The 23,672-nt window shown below is 49.1% G+C and overlaps 1 protein-coding gene across 1 annotated transcript; it reads left to right on the top strand.

Annotated features, from left to right (window-relative positions):
* The first annotated feature begins 17,206 nt into the window (after positions 1-17,206).
* LOC121836759 lies at positions 17,207-17,777 on the top strand. The gene has a single exon (XM_042291921.1). The coding sequence runs from the start codon at positions 17,214-17,216 to the stop codon at positions 17,775-17,777; it is 564 nt and encodes a 187-aa protein (XP_042147855.1). The 5' UTR covers positions 17,207-17,213.
* Positions 17,778-23,672: the final 5,895 nt, after the last annotated feature.

Below are 23,672 nucleotides of genomic sequence, written 5' to 3'. Positions count from 1 at the left end.
ACCAGGAAGTAGTGGTTCTTGAAGGGTCCCGCAAAATCAACGTGCAGGCGGAACCAGGGCCTCTGTGGGAACGGCCAAGGGGTGAACTCCACGTGGCGCAAGGCTCACCGATTCTCCTGGCAGACCTGACAGCCTTGCACCTGGTGTGCGATGTCCTGGTCCAGGCCAGGCCACCAAACGTGCGACCGTGCCACCATCTTGGTCCTTTCAATGCAAAGATGCCCCGCATGCAGCAACTGCAGGACCTTGGCCCGGAGCCTTTGTGGAATCACCACCCTGGAACCCCACAGCAGTCACCCCTGCCCCAAGCTCAGCTCGGCGGCCTTGTGGCTGTAGGCCTGGTGACGCAGCTCCTCCCCTCGGGGAACCACCTACACCACCTGAGACAGGACCGGGTCCCAACTGGTCGCCTGCGCCACCGCAAACCTGGTGAGTACCCCTGGGTAGGCCCGTTCCAGCAGGAAAATGTCAGCTGGCTCTGTAACGGCAGCAGGCACCTCCGGCAGGGGCAGTCGGTTTAGGGCATCGGCAGGACCCAGGTCCTTCCCACGGTGGTAGACCAGCTTATAGCTGTAAGTTGCCAGCGTCAAGGCCCCACATACCACACGAGGCGAGGCTTGCACTGGCACTGCCTTGTCAGGTCCCAGCCGCCCCGACAGTGGCTTGTGGTCCGTGACTGCCTCGAATTTCCGGCCCCACAGGTACTGGCGGAAGTGCTCGATCCCGAACATGAGCCTTCCTTCCTTGTCGAGCTGGCTGTAGCGTAGCTCGAAGGTCGAGCTTGGAGAACCTCTGTCCTCCGCACAGAGCCGACCAGAGATCTTCCATCCTAGGCAGCGGGTACTTCTCGACGGTAGCGACGAGGTTGATGGTGACCTTGAAGTCCCCGCAGATCCTGACACGGCCGTCTCGCTTGAGGACTGGGACAATCGGTGCGGCCCACTCGGAAGTCTTGACGGGCACCAGGATCCCCTCTCGCTGAAGCCGTTGCAGCTCCTGGGTGACCCCGTCCTTCAGGGCGAACTGCAGCGGACGCGGCTTGAAGAAACGAGGCCTGGCTCCTTCGGGTACGTGGATGCGGACCGTCGTGCTGGCGAAGGTGCCCACCCCCGGCTGGAACGGACTGGAAGTCGGTAAGGAGGCTTGAGACGACTTTTACCACGTACAGTGAAGCTTCCTGGTACTCCGGCAGCCGAACACCCAGCGCGTGAATCCAGTTCCGGCCCAGCAGCGTCGGCGACGACCCCTTGGTTAGATAAAGGGGAAGGATTGCCTCCCTGTCGCCAAGGCGAACGCTGACTTGGGCCCGACCCTGGACCTGGGAAAGCTGCCCGGAGTAGCTGCGCAGCATGACGTCTGACGCCTCGATGGACACGCCAGGGAAGGTCCGCTTGAACAGCTACCCGGCCATGACCGACACGCTGGCCCCTGTGTCCAGCTCCATGGTGATGGGGTGGCCGCAGATTTCAACAGACACCAAGTAAGGTGGCACAGACGACGAAATTTTATTTGTGTGCCACACGTCGAAAATCTGCGGCTCCCCGGCCACGACGTGTACCCTGGCTGAGGAGGGACCTGAACCTGGTGCCGCTTGTCCCCGCCGCGCGTTCTCTTGCGACGGCCACCCTGGCCGCGGGCTTGGCTGGAACCCGGGCTTGAACCAGGCTGCTGCTGCTGGCCGCCGCTCGTCCTCCCCCCTCGGCAGACACGTACGAGGTGCCCAGTTGTTCCGCACGTAAAGCATTGTGCATGGGCGATCTGGCACTGTGAGGGGTAGTGGGCAGCACCGCAGCGGCTGCAGGCACCGCTCCTTGTCGCCATCTTGTTCACCGCTGCTTCCGTCGACGGTGAGCCGGCCGCACGCCCAATCTCGCTGGCGTCCTTTGCTGCAGCTTCCATCGCCTGCGCTGCCTACACCGCGTCGTCCAGGGAGGGGTCGGGGAGCTCCAGGAGTCGCGTCTGCATGGCGGGTTGTTGATGCCACAGACAAACCGGTCCCGGAGTAGCGCGTCCAACTGGTCGCCAAAGGCGCAGGTGTACGCTAACCCTCGTAGCGCAGCGACGAACTGCCCGAGGGTCTCCCCGTCCGGCAGCTCCGGTTGTTGAAGCGGAACCGCTCCATAAGTGTGGACGTCCCCGGGCTGAAGCGCGAGCGCAGCGTGGCGAGCAGCTCATCCAGCGTTTTGACGTGCGGTGTGGCCGGCTTGAGGAGGTCGAGCAGGAGACTGAAGACGCGGGTACCGCAGCTGGCCAAGAAGATGTCCCGCTGTTTCGCCTCGGGCGTGTCGTTTGCCCGGAAGAACACGTGCACTTGTTCTTCATAGACTGGCCAGGCAGACCCAACTCCCTTGAACGACTCGAGTCTCCCGTACAGCGGCATGGCGACAGGAGCGGGAGGCGGTGTTCCAACTCTCGGCGGCGTGGGCCGAACCGTGCACGTTCTTCGCCTCCAGTGCCACGGTTTTTCGTCGCCAGTGTCACCATCCTTCGAGAACGTGGACGAAGTTGGGGCCGAAGCACCTGCCGAGAGGAGACGACACGCAGCCTGGTTGTGAGGGTGGACAATGACTGACCGGGGCGGCATACGCTCCACGGTGTTTTTTCGCGCTGACCAATGTTGCCCACCGAGGCTGGCGGCCACAGACGGGTGGACTGGAGGGGGCGCTACATACTTGTTACAGTTACTATAAGGGCAAGGTACATCAATCATAGCGCTCACTGTTTTGTAAAAAAAAATTGCATTAGTTTTCTTTTGTACAAGAGCACCGGGCCTTGTAGATTAAGGTGTTTGAAGTCCAAATAATTGCATTTCTAAACCATCTAACGCAAGCAATAAGTACAAACTATGGCGCACATAAAACACAAAAATATGACTGAAACACTCTAGTAGATTGTCATGCAACTTGCATGGAGATCTATCGGAGTGACCTAGTCACGTGCATAAAAATGGCAAAAAAATAGTCAAAGTCGTCCTACTAGAGTCTACACACACTTAAATAAATGCCTACACAATTTCATAAACCATAGATGCCCTAAAGTGTATAAAACTTAAAAAAATGTCATTAATAGCTTTTTAAAATGTCCAACAACTTGTCCGTGTGCAACGATTTATACACTCCCTAACATTCCTCAGGGTGAAAAAAGTGTAGGTTAAAAAATAAAAGTGGTTCTAACATAATATCAAACACACACTTTAGAGAGCACATAAAAGTTTATAGGCATGAAACTGGTAGTTTTCTGTAAAGTGTGCAGACGTAAAGGTAAAGAGAAAAATGTGGAAAAATATTTTCATATATCTTGGGGATTCTGTAAATATTTTACAGAATAATTACCCTTTTATTAACAACTTGCTAAAACTTTAAAAAAATCAGCCACCAGCTAATAGAAAACTGGGGGTGTTTTTTTAATGTATGTAACGAAGCAAGTAATCAAGTAAGAACAAGGCAATCAATATCATCCATCTCTTTGTTGCTATAGTACCTGGTCCAGTTAAGCTTGCACTTCATTGTGGTAAATCCAAACAAAATGTATATCATTTGTGGTGCCGGTTTCTGAATGCTTATTTTTTTTTTTATTCCAGTTGTCAACTCATGATGATGATGATGATTAGGAGATTATTGGCGCAGCAGCAACGAGGGCCATAATGCGCCAAACTTAACATATTTAGAGCATATTATAACAAAAGTTTACTTCTAGGCTACATATTTACAAATGGTATAAATATCCAGTTTGTTTTAAAAAGTCTAAGACACGGCTGAATGGAACTAAAGGTTTATCACCAAGCAAAAAAGCGGATGAAATGGGAGATGATCCCCAAAAAGTTCGAGAAAACATGATTGACGGAGTGGTTGATGGGACGAACAATGCCACAAAATGTGCAACACGGTCAGAAGCTCTCCACAATGTTCACACAGTGCAACATCCTCACCACGAAGCAGATACTGATGTGTCACACGGGAGTGACCTATTCTTAGACGGCATAGAAGAACCTCCACACGACGTTCCCTGTTGTAAGAGCTCTCCCAAACGCCCAGACGGGCTTGATAATGTGAAGTTTGTTGTTGCTCTCTTTATCCCATTCCAGCTGCCATTTGAGAAAAATAGCTTTCCTCAGAAGTGGTTTCAAGTCTTGGTAAGGTAAGCAATTGAATGTTATAGACGAGCCTTGGGCAGACACGGCCAATTTATCCGCCTCTTCATTGCCCAAAATCCCAACGTGGCTTGGCACCCAGCAGAACTTAATGTCCCGACCGCGTCGCAGGGCGCTATTGATCTTACCATGTAGATGTTGTGCAAGGCGGTTCTTTGTGGGCATCAGGGAGGACACAGCCAATAAGGCACTTTGTGAGTCGACAAAAATTACAGCTTTCATAATACTATTGTCGAGTATATGTTCGACCGCTAGTAAAATAGCATAAAGCTCTGCAGTGAAAATGCTTGCCCTAGAGTCAACTTGTGTGGCTTTGCTGTAGGAGGCGGAATAGAAAGCACACCCTACAAAAGACGACGATTTGGACCCATCTGTATAAAACTCCAGGTAGTCTGCATATTTTTGTTGCAAGGAGAGGAACTCCTGCCGGAGGATTTGTGGTGAAATGACCCTCTTACTGTATTTTGCAAGTGACCAGTCACAGAAAATCGGCAGAACATCCCATGGAGCAACCCTATGAGTGTTTTTAAGCAAGGGAATCTCATGGAGGGGGATATCAAGGGATTGACAAGTACTTTGCAAACGGAGGCTTAATGGTCTAACAATGCTCGGCTTGTTTTCGAAAAGCTGTGAACTTCTGCAAGCATGAAGGGCACTGTAGGAGGGATACTTTGGATTTGAAAATACTTTGTAAGCATAAGAGACGCTGAGGTACTGCCTTTGTTTCTCAAGGGACATTTGATGCGTATCAGCATACAAACTCTTCACAGGAGATGTGCGAAATGCACCTGTATAAAGTCGTAGTCCAAGGTGGTGCACTGGGTCAAGCATCTTAAGAGCGGATGGCCGCGCTGACCCATATACTACTGCACCATAGTCGAGGCGGGATCGAACTAAGGAGTTATACAGTCGTAGAAGACAGCGCCTATCAGCACCCCACGACATATGCGATAGCACTTTTAGGATGCTTGATGACATCAAGCATTTCCGTTTCAAATTCTTCAGATGGGGTACAAAGGTAAGTTTCTTGTCAAAAATAACACCCAAAAATTTGTGTTCTTGTTGGACTGATATTTCAATGCTATTAAGATGCAAGGAAGGATCAAGAGACAATCCCCGGCGTAATGAAAAAGGAACACAGACTGTTTTTCAGGAGAAAATTTGAAGCCGTTTTCGTCTGCCCACTTACACATTCTATTGATTGTAAGCTGCAATTGTCGTTCACAACTGGAGAGGTTACAGGAAGACACAGAGATTTGCACATCATGCACATATAGAGAGTAAGTTACTGATGATGGCATAACCTTAGCTAGACTGTTAATCTTTACAGCAAAGAGGGTAACGCTCAACCGCAGGAACACCATTTTCTTGAGAGAAAACATCTGACAGTGTGGAGCCCCATCGGACTTGAAAGGTTCTTTCACTGAGAAAGCTCTGTATGCACTGAAGCATGCGTCCCCAAACACCACAGTTGTACAAGTCACGAAGTATTCCATACCTCCATGTGGTATCATATGCTTTGTGTAAATCAAAAAACACCGAGACACAATGCTGCCGGTGTACAAATGCCTCACGTATAGCGGTTTCTAGGCGAACCAAATGATCGGTGGTCACTCGTCCCTCCCGAAAGCCGCACTGGTTTACATCAAAAAGATTCTCAGTCTCCAAGAAATGAACAAGACGACGATTCACAAGCCGCTCATAAGTCTTCCCTAGGCAACTTGTGAGTGCGATGGGACGATAGCTCGTAGGAATGGAAGGGTCTTTCCCAGGTTTCAAAAAAGGGATTATGTGGGCATGTTTCCAGCAACGAGGAAAGGCAGCAGCTTGCCATAGATGATTAAAGAAAGTTAACAGACCGTTCATAGATTCAGGGGATAGTTTCCTCAACATTTCATAGTGGAGTCTGTCTGGCCCTGGTGCAGACTGCTTCTTTGCACCAAGAGCGACTTTGAGTTCACACATTGTGAATGGTCTATTGTAAAAAAATGAACCACCCTCCGACATCGAGATGGGCTGTTTTTCAACAGTCGACTGGAACTTCTTGAATTTTTCGCTAAAATTAGAGTTTCTAATAAGATGGAAATGCTCCCCAAGAACATTTGCTTGATCTTTCAGCGATACAGAGGGGGAAGAAAACAGGGGAGTTCGGAAATATTGGTAATCTCCTCGAACTTTCCGCAGGCGATCCCAAACTTCTTTAGCTGGGACAAAGCTATTTAGAGAAGATATATATTTTTCCCATGATGTCCTCTTTGCCTGTTTCCGTGTCCAACGTGCCTTGGCCCTACATTTTTTAAATTCAATCAGGTTCAAAGCAGTGGGATAACGGCGAAATATACCCCATGCCTTGTTCTGTTTCCTGCGAGTGACTGTGCAGTCCTCATTCCACCAGGGTTTGCATCTCCGGGGTAGGACGCCGGATGTTTGCGGAATAGAAGATGCAGCAGCATTAATTAGACATTCAGTGACAAACACCGTCGCCTCCTCGGGGGACATACTGCGAAAAAGCGATGGATCCAGTACAGCATTTAAACCAAAAAGAGCCCAGTCAGCCTTCTCTAATTTCCACTTTGGAAGGCGGGTCGAAAGCGAAGGAAGGGGGTATTGAACTTTCTAAAATTATGGGGAAATGATCGCTGCCAAATGGATTATCTAAAACCTTCCATGAAAAGCATGGAAGTAAAGCTCATGATGATATGGAAAGGTCTATTGATGTAAAGGTGTTATGAGCAGCACTAAAAAACGTTGGCTCCTTTTTATTCAGAAGACAGAGCCGGGAGGATAATAAAAGTCGTTCTAAAACTCCACCACGGGAATCTTAACGAACACTACCCCACAGAGGGTGGTGGGCGTTAAAATCATCTAGAATTAAAAAAGGCTTAGGCAGCTGATCTATGAGTCCTTGTAGCTCGTGGAGCTGCAGTGGAATGTTGGGTGGCAGGTAGAGAGAGACGAGGGTGACGAGTCGGTCAAGGAGAACGCGAACTGCTACTGCCTCGAGTGGTGTTTGTAGAGGAACCTGAGCACACACAACCCCGCTCTGCACTACAACTGCGACACCTCCAGAAGGGCTAGGAGAAAGGCGATCCTTCCTAAAAAACTGGTGCCGGCGTAAGACCTGTGTGTGTTTGTCGGTCAGATGGGTTTCCTGCAAACAGAGTGCCACAGGACGAAGCTCATCGAGAAAAAAATTAACATCATCAATATTACGAAGGCCGCGACAGTTCCACTGCATGCTACCTAATTGTTTAGTCATAGCAGTGCCAAAATTAAAATAAACTAACTTATAAACTGCAAAAATGGGTAAAAAAAGGTTATTAGGGTTTAAAATCAATTTTTATGCGCGGAGCGTTTTTCTTTTTCGCGCAGTCATTCTGCTTCCCACTAGAGGTAGTGGGAGCAGCGAGGGAGGACTCCGATCCCGAGAGGATAGCCTCGTCGTCGGATCTGAGCCCACACTCTTCCATGGGCTCTTCCGGTGGTGTTGTCGGTTGACCCTTAGGGGCCAACTGCTTTGACGTCTCACCGGGCTTCCTCTGGAGAGCAGAGGAGCGAGGGGGTAGGCCTCGGCCCTTAGGGGCCAAAGGGCCAGGTGGAGCAGGGGGGGTCAGCCCCTGCCCTGAGGTGGATGCAGAAGAGGCAGCATCCACCTTACGGTTCGAAAGCGGTGTCACTGGCACCGCTCCCGAGGACGGAGACCTCGACTGGAGGCGCGGACTGTCCGTAGACGTCTGCGTTCCCGTCGAAACCATTGGCCGTACCGGTCCCCTGCGTACGGCCTCGGCATAAGAGCCTTTGGATACAAAGGCGAAACGCTTCTTTGCATGAGCGTATGAAATATTTTCGGTAACCTTCAAGGTGAGGATTTCTTTTTCCTGTTTCCATAATGGGCAGGATCGGGAGTACGCTGGGTGCTTACCGCTACAGTTAGCACAGTGGGGCTCCTTCTCGCACACATCAGCAACGTGCTCCTTGCTAGAACACTTGGCACAAGTGTCACTTCCTCGATAGTTCCGTGACCCATGGCCAAACCGTTGGCATTTAAAACACCGCTGAGGGTTTGGCACATAGGGGCGGACGCGGCGCTGGAGATATCCTGCCTTCACAACTTCAGGAAGTGTAGTTGACTCAAATGTGAGGATGATGTGTTTCGTCTTGCGTTCAACACCATCGCGGCGAAGGGTAATACGCCGAGCAGCGATTACCCCCTGTGTGGAAAGGCCCTCAACTACTTCGGTTTCTGTACACTCGAGCAGGTCGTCTTCTGAGATCACCCCTTGAATTGTGTTAAGTGTTCTATGAGCTGTGACAGTGACTTTGTAATCAGTCACGCAGTTTAGAGCTAATAGTGAATCACTTTGTTGCTTACTGTGTATCTCCACTAAGAGATCACCAGATGCCATCTTTTTTGCATTGTACAGTAAAACCTCGTTATAACAAAGTTGAAGGAGCGGTCGTAATTATTTCGTTATAACCATTAGTTTGTTATAGCCACTGTTGATTTGTTCCCACTATTAGCAAGCAAGGGGAATTATGATTGCTTTGCTATATCCGTTAGTTTGTTATATCCCATTTCGTTATAACGAGGTTTTACTGTAATTCTTCCCAATCACTCCTTCAAGAACTTTTGAAATGAGGAAAGGGGACAACTTGCCAAGCGGTTTTTCATCCTCAGAGTGCATGACAAGAAACTTGGGGAACTTTGAAAATCTGTATGTTGGTTTTTCTATCTGCAGTGCTTCGGTGCGGACCCTTTTCGGGGCCCGATCAAAAGGTTTTTTAGCTTGAGAACCCATATGAAGGGGGAGGGTTTTCGGAAACTGTGGTGCACCGCCCACCACCGAGCCCAACAAGGGAATAGGTAACGCTCCATAACAAGAATGGCTTGGCTGAAGACATTACGCTATTAGTGCTGCCCAGTCTCTATAACCAAGAGTGGTTCTAGACAAGGTGTCTGTCGCCACCCAAGGTTAGCCCTTGCCGCCAAAGGAGTTGAAAAGGAAAGAAGAGAAATGAGAAGAGTGAAAAGGAGGAGAAGACAAGGGTGAAAGCAGAGAGGGGATAGAAGAAGTGGCGACTAGACAATCATCCTGGCCGGGCCTTACCAGGACTCCCGTCTACGAGAAGCAGGGGCCGAAGTGGTGTATTGCCTCACCCGGGGGGCCCCGAAGGGTCCAAACCTACCCCGGGCTCGGCTCAACCACCCGGATGCCCTTTTCCCCGGACACGGGAAAGCCATGCACAGTCATACGTGGGCGGGCGAACCCGCATGGCTCAAGGTCCGTGGAGACGCCACTCTCCAAACACCTGCTTTCACAGGTGCCCCCTGCGGGGGTGAAAAGGAGGAGAAGACAAGGGTGAAAGTAGAGAGGGGATAGTAGAAGTGGCGACTAGACTGAATCATCCTGGCCGGGCCTTACCAAGACTCCAGTCTACGAGAAGCAGGGGCCGAAGTGGTGTATTGCCTCACCCGGGGGGCCCCGAAGGGTCCAAACCTACCCCGGGCTCAGCTCAACCACCAGGATGCCCTTTTCCCCGGACACGGGAAAGCCACGCACAGCCATACGTGGGCGGGCGAACCCGCATGGCTCGGGGTCCGTGGAGACGCCACTCTCCAAACACCTGCTTTCACAGGTGCCCCCTGCGGGGAGTTGTCAACTCACACTTAGTGAAAGAAAACAGTGTAAACATCAGTGTGCTATATTAATCTCTACCTAACAGGCTCCCACAAAGCGTCCAGCAAGACTGACCACCAGAGACACATCACCAGGACCATCCTCCAGTAGACCATAGATATTTCGGCCGAGTCCCCAAGAAGCAAGCGGCTGTGCAGGACTAAGAAGCTACAGTCGGCTAAGAAGAAAATCCATGGAATGAAGACAATTTCGAAAAAAAATACAGCAAAAGACCAGAGACCTCAAAACCCTGGTGCAGCACCTGAGGGACCAGCATGCACTCACAGAAGAGCTCCAACTCAAATTGGAAGCATTCGGCAAGATACCTTAGGAGCTTCTCAAGGGATTTGAGAATGCCACAAGGAAGTTGTCCGGTGGGAGGTACAATGAAAGGACAAAACAGTTTGCAGCAACCATGCACTATTACCCTCCACAAGCATATGACAATGTAAGAAGACTGTTCCTTCTGCCCTCCAAGAGCTCCCTCAGGTCCTGGCTGATGTTGATTGGGGTGGCCTGGGTTCACCCGAGAAGCACTGGGAGAGCTTCAGCGGCGGCACACAACTTCTTGCGCGCGGGATGAGCTGTGCATCACCCTGCCGGAGGGGATGTCCATGAAGAAAGACGTCAGCCTGGACGTCCCATCTAGCAAGCTGGTTCCCTACATCGATCTTGGCCAAGGACTGGGACCGCACGAGTCTGACGAGGTGCCCATGGCAACGGAGGCTCTGGTCTTTATGGCGGTGGGCTTTGCATCACCCTCGAAGATTCCCATCAAGTACTTTCTCACCAACGGAGCACCAGGGCAGCTCCTCAACAGCCTCCTTGAAGACGCCATTTTAGTCGTTGAAGAGTGTGGCCTCCATTCAAGGCTGTGGTTTGACAGACTTGGAGCTAATATTGCCATAACAAAGCTGCTGAGGTGCCGGGTCCACGAAACCAACTATAAGAGCCCCCAGCCAGCATTTTAGCACCCGAACCGACCCACCGAGGTGGTACAGTGCGCCCCAAACTTAACGCCACCACGAGGTGGTCCGGTTTCTTCACTTTTTGAGCTATTCCTGAACCTAGCGGTCAAACTAGTTGGTGAAGATTGGCGTCCCTGATGAAAACCCAACCTCGGGGAAGGTATTCCAGCAGCTGCAGCGGCCAATTTATTTTTGAGTAGCATGCAATAGACCAATATTTGCGAAACCGAGTGGCGGCGTTAAGTTTGAGAGGCACTGTACACTTCTTTGACGCTTGCCACACCCTCAAGCTTCTTCGAAACAACCTAACAAGATCGTACGGCTGGACCACTGGAGGAACTGCCTGTTTATTTTTTAAATCCACACGTGGTAAGCTTGCTTATGACAAGTTAAGTAGCGCATATAGAAAAGTGGTGAAAAATTTCAACCCAGCCAACCTGACTTATTGACATAGTAGAGGGTGTCCTAGTGAACTTGCACCCAACTTTAAGGAGGTGCGCTCTGCAGGACTGAAACCAACTGTCCGTTGTTAGCAGATGTGTTGCAAAGGTGCCCAAATTTGGTATAGTCTGCCCAATTTTTAATTATGATATTTAGATGACTATTTAAATATTGATTTAATGGAAAAGGTGACAATTATGAATTGTGGAGCGCCTTGAGAAACAGCCGATGGAGGTGTTTTCAAAGTTGTATGGTTTGCTTGATCCTGTTTTCCAGCCTTCAAAGAATACCAAATCGTAGCGATTGCAGCGATTGGATGGTGCATGTCATGTAATCTCCTTCCAAGCTTCATGGACGCTTTTTTTAAAGGTTGGGAAAAAAGGAGGGAAAGCGAACCATGTATCTTTTAATTGGCACCATTCCCATTAAATTCTTATTGAAGATGTAAATGATCAAGTTATAAGTACAGTCCAACCTCGTTATTACAAACACTGATATACCGAATTATCGGATATAGCGAAGTAAATATAAATTTTGGTTGGTTATGCTTTATTTCAATGGAAGTTCGACCTTCAAAACGAAACCGAAAACACGGAATCCTACGCGGTATCGGTTATAGCAAAATTATTTTCGGCCGCGCACGGCTCGAAATATGTGCAATACCAAAACAAAAAGAAATAAAATCTATAAATTACCATGTAAAAAGGAAATGTACCTAAATTCAGTGCCGATTTTCAAGATACCGAACGTTGCCAACGCTCTAACGAGCACTTTGGGAGGTGACTGGCGCCATCTATGAAGCGGGTGCATAAACCCTAAAAGATGGCGCACCAGCGGCGCCACCTATAAGCGTCATCAAACACTAAAATTTAGAGTGCCAAAGCGACAGCGACGGCAGTCAGTCAATCTGGGAGCAGAAAATGGTGACGTTGAAGCGCAAAGCTCTGTCTCTCAAGACGAAAGTTAAAATTTTAAGAGCAGTTGACAGTGGCCGCAAGAAGAAAGATGTTGCGGAGGACTTCAAGATCCCACCCAGCACATTGTCTACTCTCTTAAGTTCGAGGAAGAAGATTGAAGAGACCTACGCCAACAGCACTCTGAAAGGCGACAGAAAGCGTGACAGGCCTTCTCATTACCCCGATGTGGAAGATGCTTTGTTCTCCTGGTTCAAGGACGTGAGAGCGCGAAACTTGCCGGTGTCTGGTGCTCTTCTGCAAACGAAAGCCGTCAGTTTAGCGTGCCTCTTGGGGCATCATGACTTCAGGGCAAGTAGCGGTTGGCTTCAGCTCTTTAAGAACCGGCACGAGATCGTCTGCCACACCCTGTCTGGCAAAGGATCCGCTGTTAACTTGGACTCCTGCGAGAAATGGCTCGAAAACTTCCGACCTCTACTCCAAGAATACGAAGAACGTAACGTATACAACGTCGACGAGACTGGAGTTTTCTACAAGTTGTTGCCGGAGCGGTCATTGGCTGTGAAAAACGAAACCTGCCATGGAGGGAAGAAGCACAAAGACCGGGTAACTGCTGTCGTTGCGGTCAACATGGATGGCTCCGACAAGAGGCGGTTGACCGTCATCGGAAAGTCTGCTCGCCCTAGGTGCCTACGGGGTGTTCGAAATCTGCAGGTTGATTACTGGTCAAACAAAAATGCGTGGATGACGACGAAGCTCTTCGAGGACTGGCTGAAGGCTTTCGATGAGGACATGGAGGAGCAGCATAGGAAGGTCCTTCTTCTGTTGGACAATTGTTCGGCGCACAAGGTGTCTTGCCCACTGAAGGCAGTCCGCCTAATGTTTCTGCCACCCAACACAATGCCGGTTCTCCAGCCCTTGGATAAGGGCATCATCCGTTCTTTGAAGTGCTCGTATCGGAAGCGTTTGGTGACGCAGCTTGTGTTCGACATGGACTGGCGCCAACCCACAGCCATCAACACGAAGACAACGTTGACAATGCTGTATGGATCTTGGAATGACGTGAGACGGTCAACGATAAGGAACTGTTTCGTAGATGCCGGCTTCGTTCTGTCCTCTGACGAAGTACATCCTGAAGACCCAGTGGCGCAACTTGACGAGACGCCGTGGGATCGGTTGACGTTGCCGGATAGTATCACATTCGAAGACTTCGTCTCCGTTGACGACAACTTGGCCGTGGCGCCCGAGCTAACGGACCAAGAAATCGTGGACCGTGTTGTGTTGCCCGGAGAGAATAGCGGCACTGACAGTGAAGGTGAGAGCGACGACGACATTGAAGAACCTCGCACAAGTACTGCGGATGCCGCGGACATGGTGACAAAGCTGCGAAGCTACTTGGAGAAGCTCCCCACGGCAAAAACCACTGAAGTGGAGAAGGCTCTCGCCTGCGTGGACACTGTCGAGAAGTTCATACTACTCAATGCCGTGAAAGTCCACCAATCGAAGATAACGTCTTTTTTCAAATAAATTCGATTGCGGACTCTGGCAACATGGTTCCTCAGTTGTAAATTCGTGCCGGTTCAACTTTTTTAATCCTACCCTAGGTGACAGGTAAGGATTTATATGTTTATTACGGGATTCGAATTCCCCTACAGTCCGTTTTTATATCTTAGCATTATGCATGTTCGAGCACTTTTTGCATGGGCCCAATTGCCGTTGTGTTTGTACAAATTTTTCTGAGTACTTTTATAACGAATATTGGATATAACGAACGAATTTGCGCGCCCTATGCTACTTCGTTATAACGAGGTTGGACTCTACTGCAATATTTAGGGTCACAAAAAATGTATACACCTTCACTAGCCGCTTGCTAAACAGGTAACTTTCCCACAAAAGTCTTTTTTAAAAAAGTTTGGTGCAAGTTAACTGTGAAAGTGAACAGGAAGCGGTAGAAGAACTGCCTGCACCGCTTGCAGGGCTAGCAAGGACCAACACGCATGTTCTGTGGATACGTCGCTTTGCCCCTCCCCTTCATGTGGTAACTTCTAGCATCATTCTCTCCACAGGCCAAGCCAAATTGCACTCCATCTATGCTGAGCATTGCATTGGTGATGGCAACATTATCACTGATAGCAGCAGGTGCCATATTCTGGGCGACCTACAATAGTTCCACCCAAATTGTCATATTGGGTGCTACAAACCACCGTCATCGAAGCGAAGTTTTCTTAAACATCTGTCCGACTTAGTCACTTTTATATTTTGTGTCGTAGGTGTGCAACGGCAATAAGAGGAATACATATGTAACATCCCAACATTCAAAATGATCTCTAAAATATGCAAATGAGACAGTGCCTGATGCCAGCTTAAAAAGGTACTCTATGAGCTAGTTACACCTTTGTGCCTGCTTGGGCGTGCTCATGGTTGTCCAAAGTTTGGGTGCCCATGCCCCCAAAGCATTGGCACACCCGTCAGGCTTGCACAAAACAGTGCCTGCTGCTGTCTGGAGCCATGTCGCCCGCCCAAACAGCAGTGCTTAGTTTTCCTTTTATGAAGCCACTCCTTGTGGCTCAGTATGTCGGTAGTACCATGCTGGATATGATCAGATTGTACAGTGGGGACAGAACACACTGGTTCTTCCATGCTTGTGCTGACAGGCAGTATGGCCATGTAATTCAGACACTGCATGTAAAGAAGTAAAAATATGATACCTAACACAGTGTTAAAGTTTACAGATCCTGCGACTATAGATTGTACTTTTCTTTGCAGCTGGCTCTTGAAGCCACACTCCGGCTCAGCACTATGGTTCCCGAGATGGAACTCAAAGTTCGCGAAACTCGAGCACTACTAAACAAAGAAAATTTCCATGATATTGACCAGGACCTACGGCCCAGCAGGGCAGAGTTCTCTCTGATAAGCGAGGTAAGAGCGGTTTTCCACTCTAATGTAAAAAAACACAACCAGTGTGATTCTGAAAGCAGATACGTGAGAAAGCAGATTGTTAAAAAAGCATATTGTCACAGGTGGTGACCAAAAGAACAATAAATAAACAGAAAGAAATAAGCAATTAATGTGGCAAATTTGTACAAAAAAAACGGGTACAAAAGATAATAACAGAGCGTCGCGGGCGTCGCAGTCGGCGTAACAGCAGAATCGATTGCTGGGGCAAAACTGACTGCGGCTCGTCACGCGGAGCCCCTTATGCACATGCGTGAGCTTCTGCGAAAATCGGCGTAGAATGTTCGACGCGTAAAACATTCGGACCTCGAACAAGCCAACAGGATTCTCAAATTTACCAGAAAACTAAATTGCAGGAAAAACAAAAGATGCGTCGCTCCCAGGAATCGAACCCTGGCTTTTCGCGTGGGAGGCGGGCGCAATAACCGTTAGGCCATGCGCGCGCAGCCTACTTGGCCAGCTGCACGCGCGGCATTACTCCCCTCTGTAAAAAGTGCATCGCCCCGATGCAACACAAAGCAAATAAAAATAACGGTAGACTAAAGAGTCATCTGGAACACATAAGGTCTACAGTCCTATCGAGCGTAGTACGGCTTCAGGCGCACGACGTGGACGACTGCAGGTCGTGGTGGGCGGCGTGATGATGTTCTTGTTCCGTCGGGCATCACCTCGTAGTTCAGATCTCCAAGTCGACGAAGTACAGTCAAACCTCGATATATCGAACACGGATATATAGAATTACTGCCTATATCGAACGCTTTATACATCACGCGGAAAATCGCATGCATTTTTTATTTCGAACGGGGTCGGCCATAAAATGGATATATTGAACTCCGCCATCCCAAACAGCCTGCGCTCTTTTGACAGGTGGTGAGCTTTCCCGCAACACCCTCGAAGATAGCGGTGGCGCGATGGGCGTTTCCGACTGCCTACACACACGCCGAGGGCGCCATTTGAACGTAGCGGCGCACGCATGCCGCTGCCTGGATAGTTTGTCGCAACGTCAACGACGCACTGCATTTGCCGCACCGACTCCTCCTCCTCAGTATTATCGGTAGTGCTACGCGTGTGATCGTAGTTCTTTTGTGTGTCGTGTTGCCTTGCGTGAGTGATAACTCCAAACGCTAATAAATGGACGTCCCTGACATATGCTGAAAAACTGGAAGCTATCCAGCGGGTTGAGAATGGAGAAAAAAAGTTGAGCGTCGCCAAAGCTTTAGGTCTACCAAGAAGCACTTTGAGTACTCTACTGAAAAACAAGAGTGACATAAAGGCCAAGGCAGAACAGAACCAGCACTCAGGCGCGCGACGTGTATGCAAAGATGCCTTTGAAGATGTTGAGAAGTCGCTGCACAAATGGTTCATCGACGCAAGGGCCCGGAATATTCCTGTATCCGGACCGATGTTATAACAGAAGGCCAAGAACTTTGCATTCATTCTCGGCGCCGAGAACTTCAATGCCAGTAGCGGTTGGCTGCAACGTTTTAAGGCACGCTTTAACATTCTCGGGACGACAGTCTTGGGGAAAAGTGAGGACGCCAATGAAGAGGAAATCAAGAAGTGGCTTCATCAAGAGCGGCCCCAGGTTCTCGCCAAGTATGAGCCGCACCAGATAATTAATGCGGACGAAACAAGCCTCTTCTGGCAAATGCTCCCTCGACAAACGCTGGACACCCGTGGAGACGCGTGCCACGGCGATAAGCAAGGCAAGGCCTGAGTGACAGTTCTATTGGCTGCCAGTATGGATGGAAGCTCAAAGCTGGAGCCAATAGTCATAGGCAAGTTTCAAACCGCGAGGTGCATGCGCAACTGCCCCAGTATTCCGGTGACATATGCCTTCAACAAGAGGTCATGGATGACTAGGGATATATTCCAAAAATGGTTGAAGGCGTGGGATTCGGACCTGGCGTGTCAGGGCCGGAAGGTATGCCTCATAGTTGACAATTGCACGGCACACCACACCGATGTCCAGCTGAGCAATATTGAAATTAAGTTTTTGCCGCCTAACACCACGTCCAAGCTGTAACCATTGGACCAGGGCATTATTCGCACTTTCAAGTCCATCTATAAGCGTCGGCTGATTGACATTTTGCTTGCTAAACTCCGGATGAGACAAGATGTAAAGATAGACCTTGTGGATGCGATTCAAATGCTGAAAGCCTCTTGGGACAGCGTCAAGCAGGCGACAGTAGCTAACTGCTTTCGGCATGCGGGCTTCGTTGGCCACAATGAAGCTTCAGAGGAAGCAACCGACGAAGCAGGAATGGACGGTACAGAGGAAGACTGCGAGCTCAAAGAAACCTGGAGCAAGTTGGAGTGCTTTGTTGGTGCTAAGCCACGAAGCATGTGCATTGATGACTTTGTTGGCGGTGACGACACCACCGGAACAACGGCGGAGTTGACATATGTGGAGATCGCTGCGGAAGTTACAGCTGGGCGGCCAAGCGAAGACGTTGCCGAGGCTGATCCCGCAAGCGCTGATGGTGCTCCGCTCCCGACTTCAACCGAGGCTGATGCTGCTTTGGCCCTTCTACGCCGCTACTGGGGCACAATAGAAGGCATGGGCCTATTGCTTGTTGATCGTTTAGACTATGTTGAGGACGCCTTAGTTAAACACGCCCTTGCCAACAAGAAGCAGGCTACCCTGCAGCAGTACTTCCAGCCAAAATAAATACTTTGTTCGAAGCTTCAAGTGAGTATTTACTGCACCACGGTTGGTTCATTGATTGATTTGTACAACGGGGTATTCTTTTTAGAGCGCAGCTCTTAGGGGCCCGTTTCCAGCCTGAGCGGCGTCGGCGTCGCCGTTGGCGTCGCCGTCGGCGTCGCCGTCGGCGTCGGCGTCGGCGTAACCGCGCCCTCCCTCTCCTCCTCCTCCCCTTCTCCTCCTCTTCCTCCCCCTCCTTCTCCTCCTCCCCTCATTGTGTAGTATGGTCCGGGCGGGTCACGCGACCTCGGGGGAAGGGGGTCACATGACCCGTTTCCAGCCTGTGCGGCGTCGGCGTCGGCGTCGCCCCTCCCCTTCCTCCTCCTCCCCCTCCGCTCCTCCTCCTCCCCCCTCCTCCCCCGCCCAGGTTACGTGACCCCGTGGGGTGACTCCCCTCCCCCGCCGGTCACGTGACGGCCCACCCAAGGTCATGTGACCCCCCGGACCTCTGCCCTCCTCCTCCTCCCCCTCCTCCTCCTCCCCTCATTGTCTAGTATGGTTCGGGGGGGTCACGTGACCTCGGGGGGAGGGGGTCACATGACTTCAGCGGCGAGGAGGAAAGCAGTACGAAGGTGGAGGAGGGGGGGAGGAGAGACGAGGAGGCGAGGGGAGGGGAGGAGCTTGAAGGACGAGGAGGTGGTAAAGGAGAGGGAGGGGGAGCAGGAGGGGAGGAGGACTAGCAGGCATGATCACGAGGGAGGAGGAGGAATATACCCTCCACTCCTCCTCCTCAAGAGCTGCGCTCCAATTCGGCGTTACAGGAAGTTGTAAACGGCTTTCACTTTTTTTTTTTATTTATTTTAGTTCAGCATCCAAGCATCCTGTGTGGTTGCGATTGGCAAAAAAACTTAGCAACAGGCACATCTATGAGACCCCATTTGGTAAGATGGTAAAATTTGCTGTGCATGTTTTAGTGCACCTCTCTGGTGCACTTGCAAGATTTATTTCCTTCAATCAGCTGCCCCCAGAAGCACAGGCCACATGTGTGACTACCCTGCAGAAATGGACCAAATTCTTTATTTGCTAAACAGCCAAAGTCTTCAATGTGACCAAGGAAAAATAAGATTTGCTTTGACTTCTGCAATGGGACATATTGATTTCTTGCAATCAAAAAGCTTGAGGATTTTGCAGTGGCAGTTTCCTTCTCTCCAACAACCTCACACAGTAAGAGGATATGGCAAATCACCGTCAATGCCATCCACTTACTGTAGGAAGACCTCAGGCAGAACTCAGGCGAGAGGACATGTTTGGCATGGTACGGTAGCAGCATGGCTGCAACGAGACGCCCAATTCCTACCATTCTGTGGCATGTATAAAACACATATTCCTTGGAAAGATGTTTCAGCTTCCTAGTGGAGGAAACTGAGGTAGTCTATGCCACACTGCTGGTGGAATTGAGGCATCTCCCAGTGTCGGCTGCAGCCAGCCACCAGCCTGAGCCACTGCCATCAATTGATGCTGACGACCTTATATTACCTGGTGATCTAAATCAAGACATTGTTCAGGAAAACATACTCTATCACTTCTCTGGGTACCTGGCTGAGTCATTTTTTAAGAAGGTATTTTGCCACCTTTGCCCAAGCTTGCTGAAAGCTGCAAGTGGTGACCTAACGTCGAAAGTCCAATTTCGTGCCTTGCTTCAAGCGGACGCACCTGACTCAATTTTTAGTTCTTTTAGTGCTCCATCAGATTCTTTGATTCAAGGTGCTCCACCAGATTCTTTGTTTCAAGGTGCTTTAGCATATTTTCCTTGAGCAGCAGCACATTCAAAAGCCCAAGGTTGCTGAGCGCATTGTGCATGCCCTGGTGCCCCATTCCGAAGGTCACTTCTGTAGCACAGCATCCACAGTGCAGTTCCTCCACTTCATGAATGTGCACCTGCATTGGCACATTCTGCTCGCTAACAGGAATTTACTGAAATTTACTGGCTCCCCTTGGAGGATAGTGAACTGCAAAAGGAGTTTGTAAATATGTGTTTGAAATATCGCAACTCATTTGATGGTGTTCAGTAAAAAATGCATTTCAATGATTGTGCTGTTTCTGTTTAATCACACCAATATCAAGTGAAGCACATTTGTTGTAAAGTATAGCGCGAGCAGCTCGTCTGCTCAACCAGTGCCATGGCCGCCACTCGCAGCGGCCAGTGCAACACAAATCAAACAGGCAAACCGAAACAAAAAACGGGAGGAGGAGGAGGGGGCAAGGAGGGTGCACGCCAACGACTGTGGTGGCGCCATCTGGCCGTCTTTCAAGATACTTTCGTCTCCCACCGTACGTATGTTCACCTTTCTGTTGCTAGCACCTTGTGGCGCTAGTTTCTCCTTACCACGGTGGAGACTGGAGCTGCATTCGGCTGGCCCAAATCCGTAACAGTTGAAAGCAGAATTTAATTGGACGACGCCACCGGTTCGGTTACACCTCGTAACTGTGCCATCGTTCTAATAGTTTTTGATTTCATAACAGTGTCCAAACACTTACAGTCTAACGATTTGTTTATATTCACACTTAACCTACTTGTATAACCACTTCAATGTGCAGGACGGCATTTGTTGAGACCACTTACACTTTTGGTGTTGGCCAATGTATCACGCAAGTCCGATCCAATCCATCCGTTGGGTATTTCTGAAGCAGCAGTTAGGTTTGTTCACTATCACTTCCCGCCGTGTCGGCAGTCGTCGTGCATCGTGAAAGGTATGTTAATAGAGGATTAGCCAGTTGAAGTGTGTTTATAGAAGCCACCTCCAATTGTCCGAGAACATACACACGCGTATGTTCACCGCTGTGTGTGCTCCTGCTGCGCCTTTGCTGGCAAAGCTGCAACAGTGGCCACTTTGACCTGTACAATTCATTGTTATATACGCTGGTGGCAACAATATCAGCACTGAGTGAGACGCTTGGGACATTTGTCGCAACATCCCTTTAAGTTGTCATGTTTTTGTTTTGTTGTGGAAATGTAAAGTGGCCATGTGTGAACAACTTATCTGTTCATTTGTAAGACCTGGTGAAGCTGATTCAGAACATTGCGTCCACGGTCAACGTCTACAAGTGCTGGTGCAATGTTGGGTGGATGCCCAGGCTTAGGCCAGGTGACAAGTGCTCAACCACTTGCTGGCAAGCGGAGTGCACTATATGAAAGACGTGGTTGTCATCAATTCGGATGCAAGCTGAAGTTGGTCAGTGCACAATTTTTATTTTAGCACTGTGCTTACACACAGGTATCAGGAGCAGTCTTCATCAATGAATGTCTCCTCTTTCAACCTAAATGGTCCTCCCTTCGTGGACAGAAATGTGGCTAGCCCATAGGCTCCCCAAGTTCATGGACAATGCTGTAGACCTGTGCATTCATTTTGTCTTTTCTTGTTATTGGAAAATCAGCTCTTGCAGAAAATGATGTGGTAGGATTCAGCCCCTTCATGCAGCACTAAATTGCCTCACAGTTTAATTGTGTTGCCATCATGCGGCACATATTGTAAACATCTAGTTGTGAGGATACCACTGCATTATCCGATTTGTTCATAAATCAGAGACATGATCCCAACAATGAAGGCCTGTTTTCTGAAAAGCTGCGCACTATTTATGTTAAATGCTTGTTTATTCACGAAATTTGTTTCAGTTCAAAGGTGTCAAGATACAACATAGCGAGAAATGCCAAAGTGCTTCTGTGGTTTCTACAATTACAGGTTCCAGATATTTTTCTGCATACAACTTCAGAGAAGATATAAATGTTGTGCATAGTGTGAAGTTAGTGCTGAGGAGCCCTGGATAAGTAAGAGCCGATGCCGCACTGGGTGATGTTTTCTTACCATTTTAGATTCTCTTGCAGTTTGTCAAGTAGAAACGATTCTAGTACATTAGGAGAGATGTCACGCATTGAGATCTGCAAACAGTGCAGTGGAAAAAAGTGGTGTCCCAGCTTGAGATCTGCAGAGGAGCTGTTGGTTCATATAGCTATTTCACCACTGAAGACGAAGTCAACTATGCACGATGACTGAGGCAAGGGAAATACTATTCGGATAGGTTGGTCACAAGTGGATCGTTGGACCACTTGTGACCAATCTATCCCGGCCACAAAATGACAAAAATATTACTGGCAAGTGTTTCTCAAATTTTTGTTTCGTGCAAAGGGAATTCTCGTCACAAAGCTTGTGAATATAAACAAACAGAATAACTTTCATCAATAACTTTGCTCATTGTGCAACATCACTAAATACAAAGAATCTATTAGTTATTTGTGAAACCAAATAACTGCATATTGCCAGCGATTAAAATATTGGAATCGTCATCTCTCCCTTCATTGCATTTTCACGCCCGTGGAACATTACAATCATTCACAAGCCATCAAATATTCAACATAACTAGTGCAGCTTATCCAGAAGCGCTTTTTATTGTGGGGATTCATGCTTCTCAATATGTGTCTGCAGCAGACTGTGCTGTGGTATGCAGATTATAACAGCTTACAATTTTGGCTGAATGGAGGCGACCCTGTTTGAGCTTGAAACAAGTAGCACACAGTCAGAAATAACTGTACAACCTCAAATATAGACATAAATGGTTATTATGTATTTCGCGTTCAGGGCAATAACATTACAGAAGAGTGAGAAATTCTAAACAATGCAAAAAACACATGCATGACTTGAATGCTGGAAATTAGCAGTTATACAAAAGAAAGTGGAGGTAATGGTTGATGTGACCATTACAAATAGGTTTCATTGTTATTCAAAGGTCTATTACTAAGTAATGCATAAAATGTTAAAGTTGCAAAGTGGGACACCTACTTCGTGATGATGATTGAGACATTATGAAACCCCTAGATATCCTGCAGGATATGCAAGGCATGGCAGAAGTGCTTCACTAGTAATGATACACATGTGCATGCTTCCGTGGGCATGACATCGTCATCAAGATGAGGTCAGTATTGAAATTGTTTTTTGTGCAGGTTAGTCTATAAGCGCCATGTTATTATGGTGCAGCCATGCCCATGTAATTTGTTACATATAGGGATCAAGGTTTCCGGTTTAAGCCAAAAAAAAAAAAGATTAAGGTCTGCCGAATTTACTTTTCCGAATTCGGTGTTAACCAAAAAAGGTCAGTATCTACCGTTGGGAGCTCGGGGGGGGGGGGGGGGGGGGGGGGGGGGGGGTCCCAATGAGTCACTACGGAGCTAGTGTCCACTTCCTTTCGGAGGTTGTTTTTCCCAATGTCCCCTGTGAGAGGGTTTAACATTCTACAAGGACTTCAGGGCATTGTTGTTCCTATTGCATGGAGATCGTTATCTCTTCTTTTGTGGTAGGGCTTAAGTGGTCTTCAAGTGCTGGAGTTCGACTATAGGCAGCCGGCAATGGCCAGGCGGCGCCAAGAGAATTCAGCGCCACAAGCGGAGGCGTCTCTGTTAATGAGGCGGCCAGTTTGCCCGTCGGGCCGTTGCAAGCAGCGGCGAACCCGATTTCAGCAGTCCCCGTGTGCACCTGCGTGCCATGTCCCTGGTTCTTTTATGCGGTTTTTCAAGACCATCGGGAGCCTTGATAGGTCCAAGTGTTGAGAAAATATTCTAGAGTCGTCATTTGGACACCAGTTTCAGTTGTCTTTACTACTTGTGGTCGCCCGATCGGTCTGCGCTTCGCTCGTCTCCCAGGAAGTGACACAACACAATGAGAAGGCAGCGAATGGGTTTATTGTACATCCCGGTTGCCCGGCTTCGAGCCGGTAGTCCGGACCCGCCGAACCCTTGTTGTCGCCGTCGTTCAGAGCTCACAGTCGGAGCCCGTGTCCAGGCCTGCAGATCGCCCTTCCAGTGCTGCGTAGGCTAGCTGTTCCGGTCTATCACAGCCAGAGTCCCGCTGCGGAACCACTCCGGGATCA

The sequence above is a fragment of the Ixodes scapularis genome, unplaced genomic scaffold, assembly GCF_016920785.2.
Source record: "Ixodes scapularis isolate PalLabHiFi unplaced genomic scaffold, ASM1692078v2 PGA_scaffold2__306_contigs__length_199485367, whole genome shotgun sequence".
In the NCBI taxonomy this organism is placed as follows: domain Eukaryota; kingdom Metazoa; phylum Arthropoda; class Arachnida; order Ixodida; family Ixodidae; genus Ixodes; species Ixodes scapularis.
The sequence above is the reverse complement of the archived record's forward strand: the minus strand, read 5'-3'. Positions and strand labels throughout refer to the sequence as shown.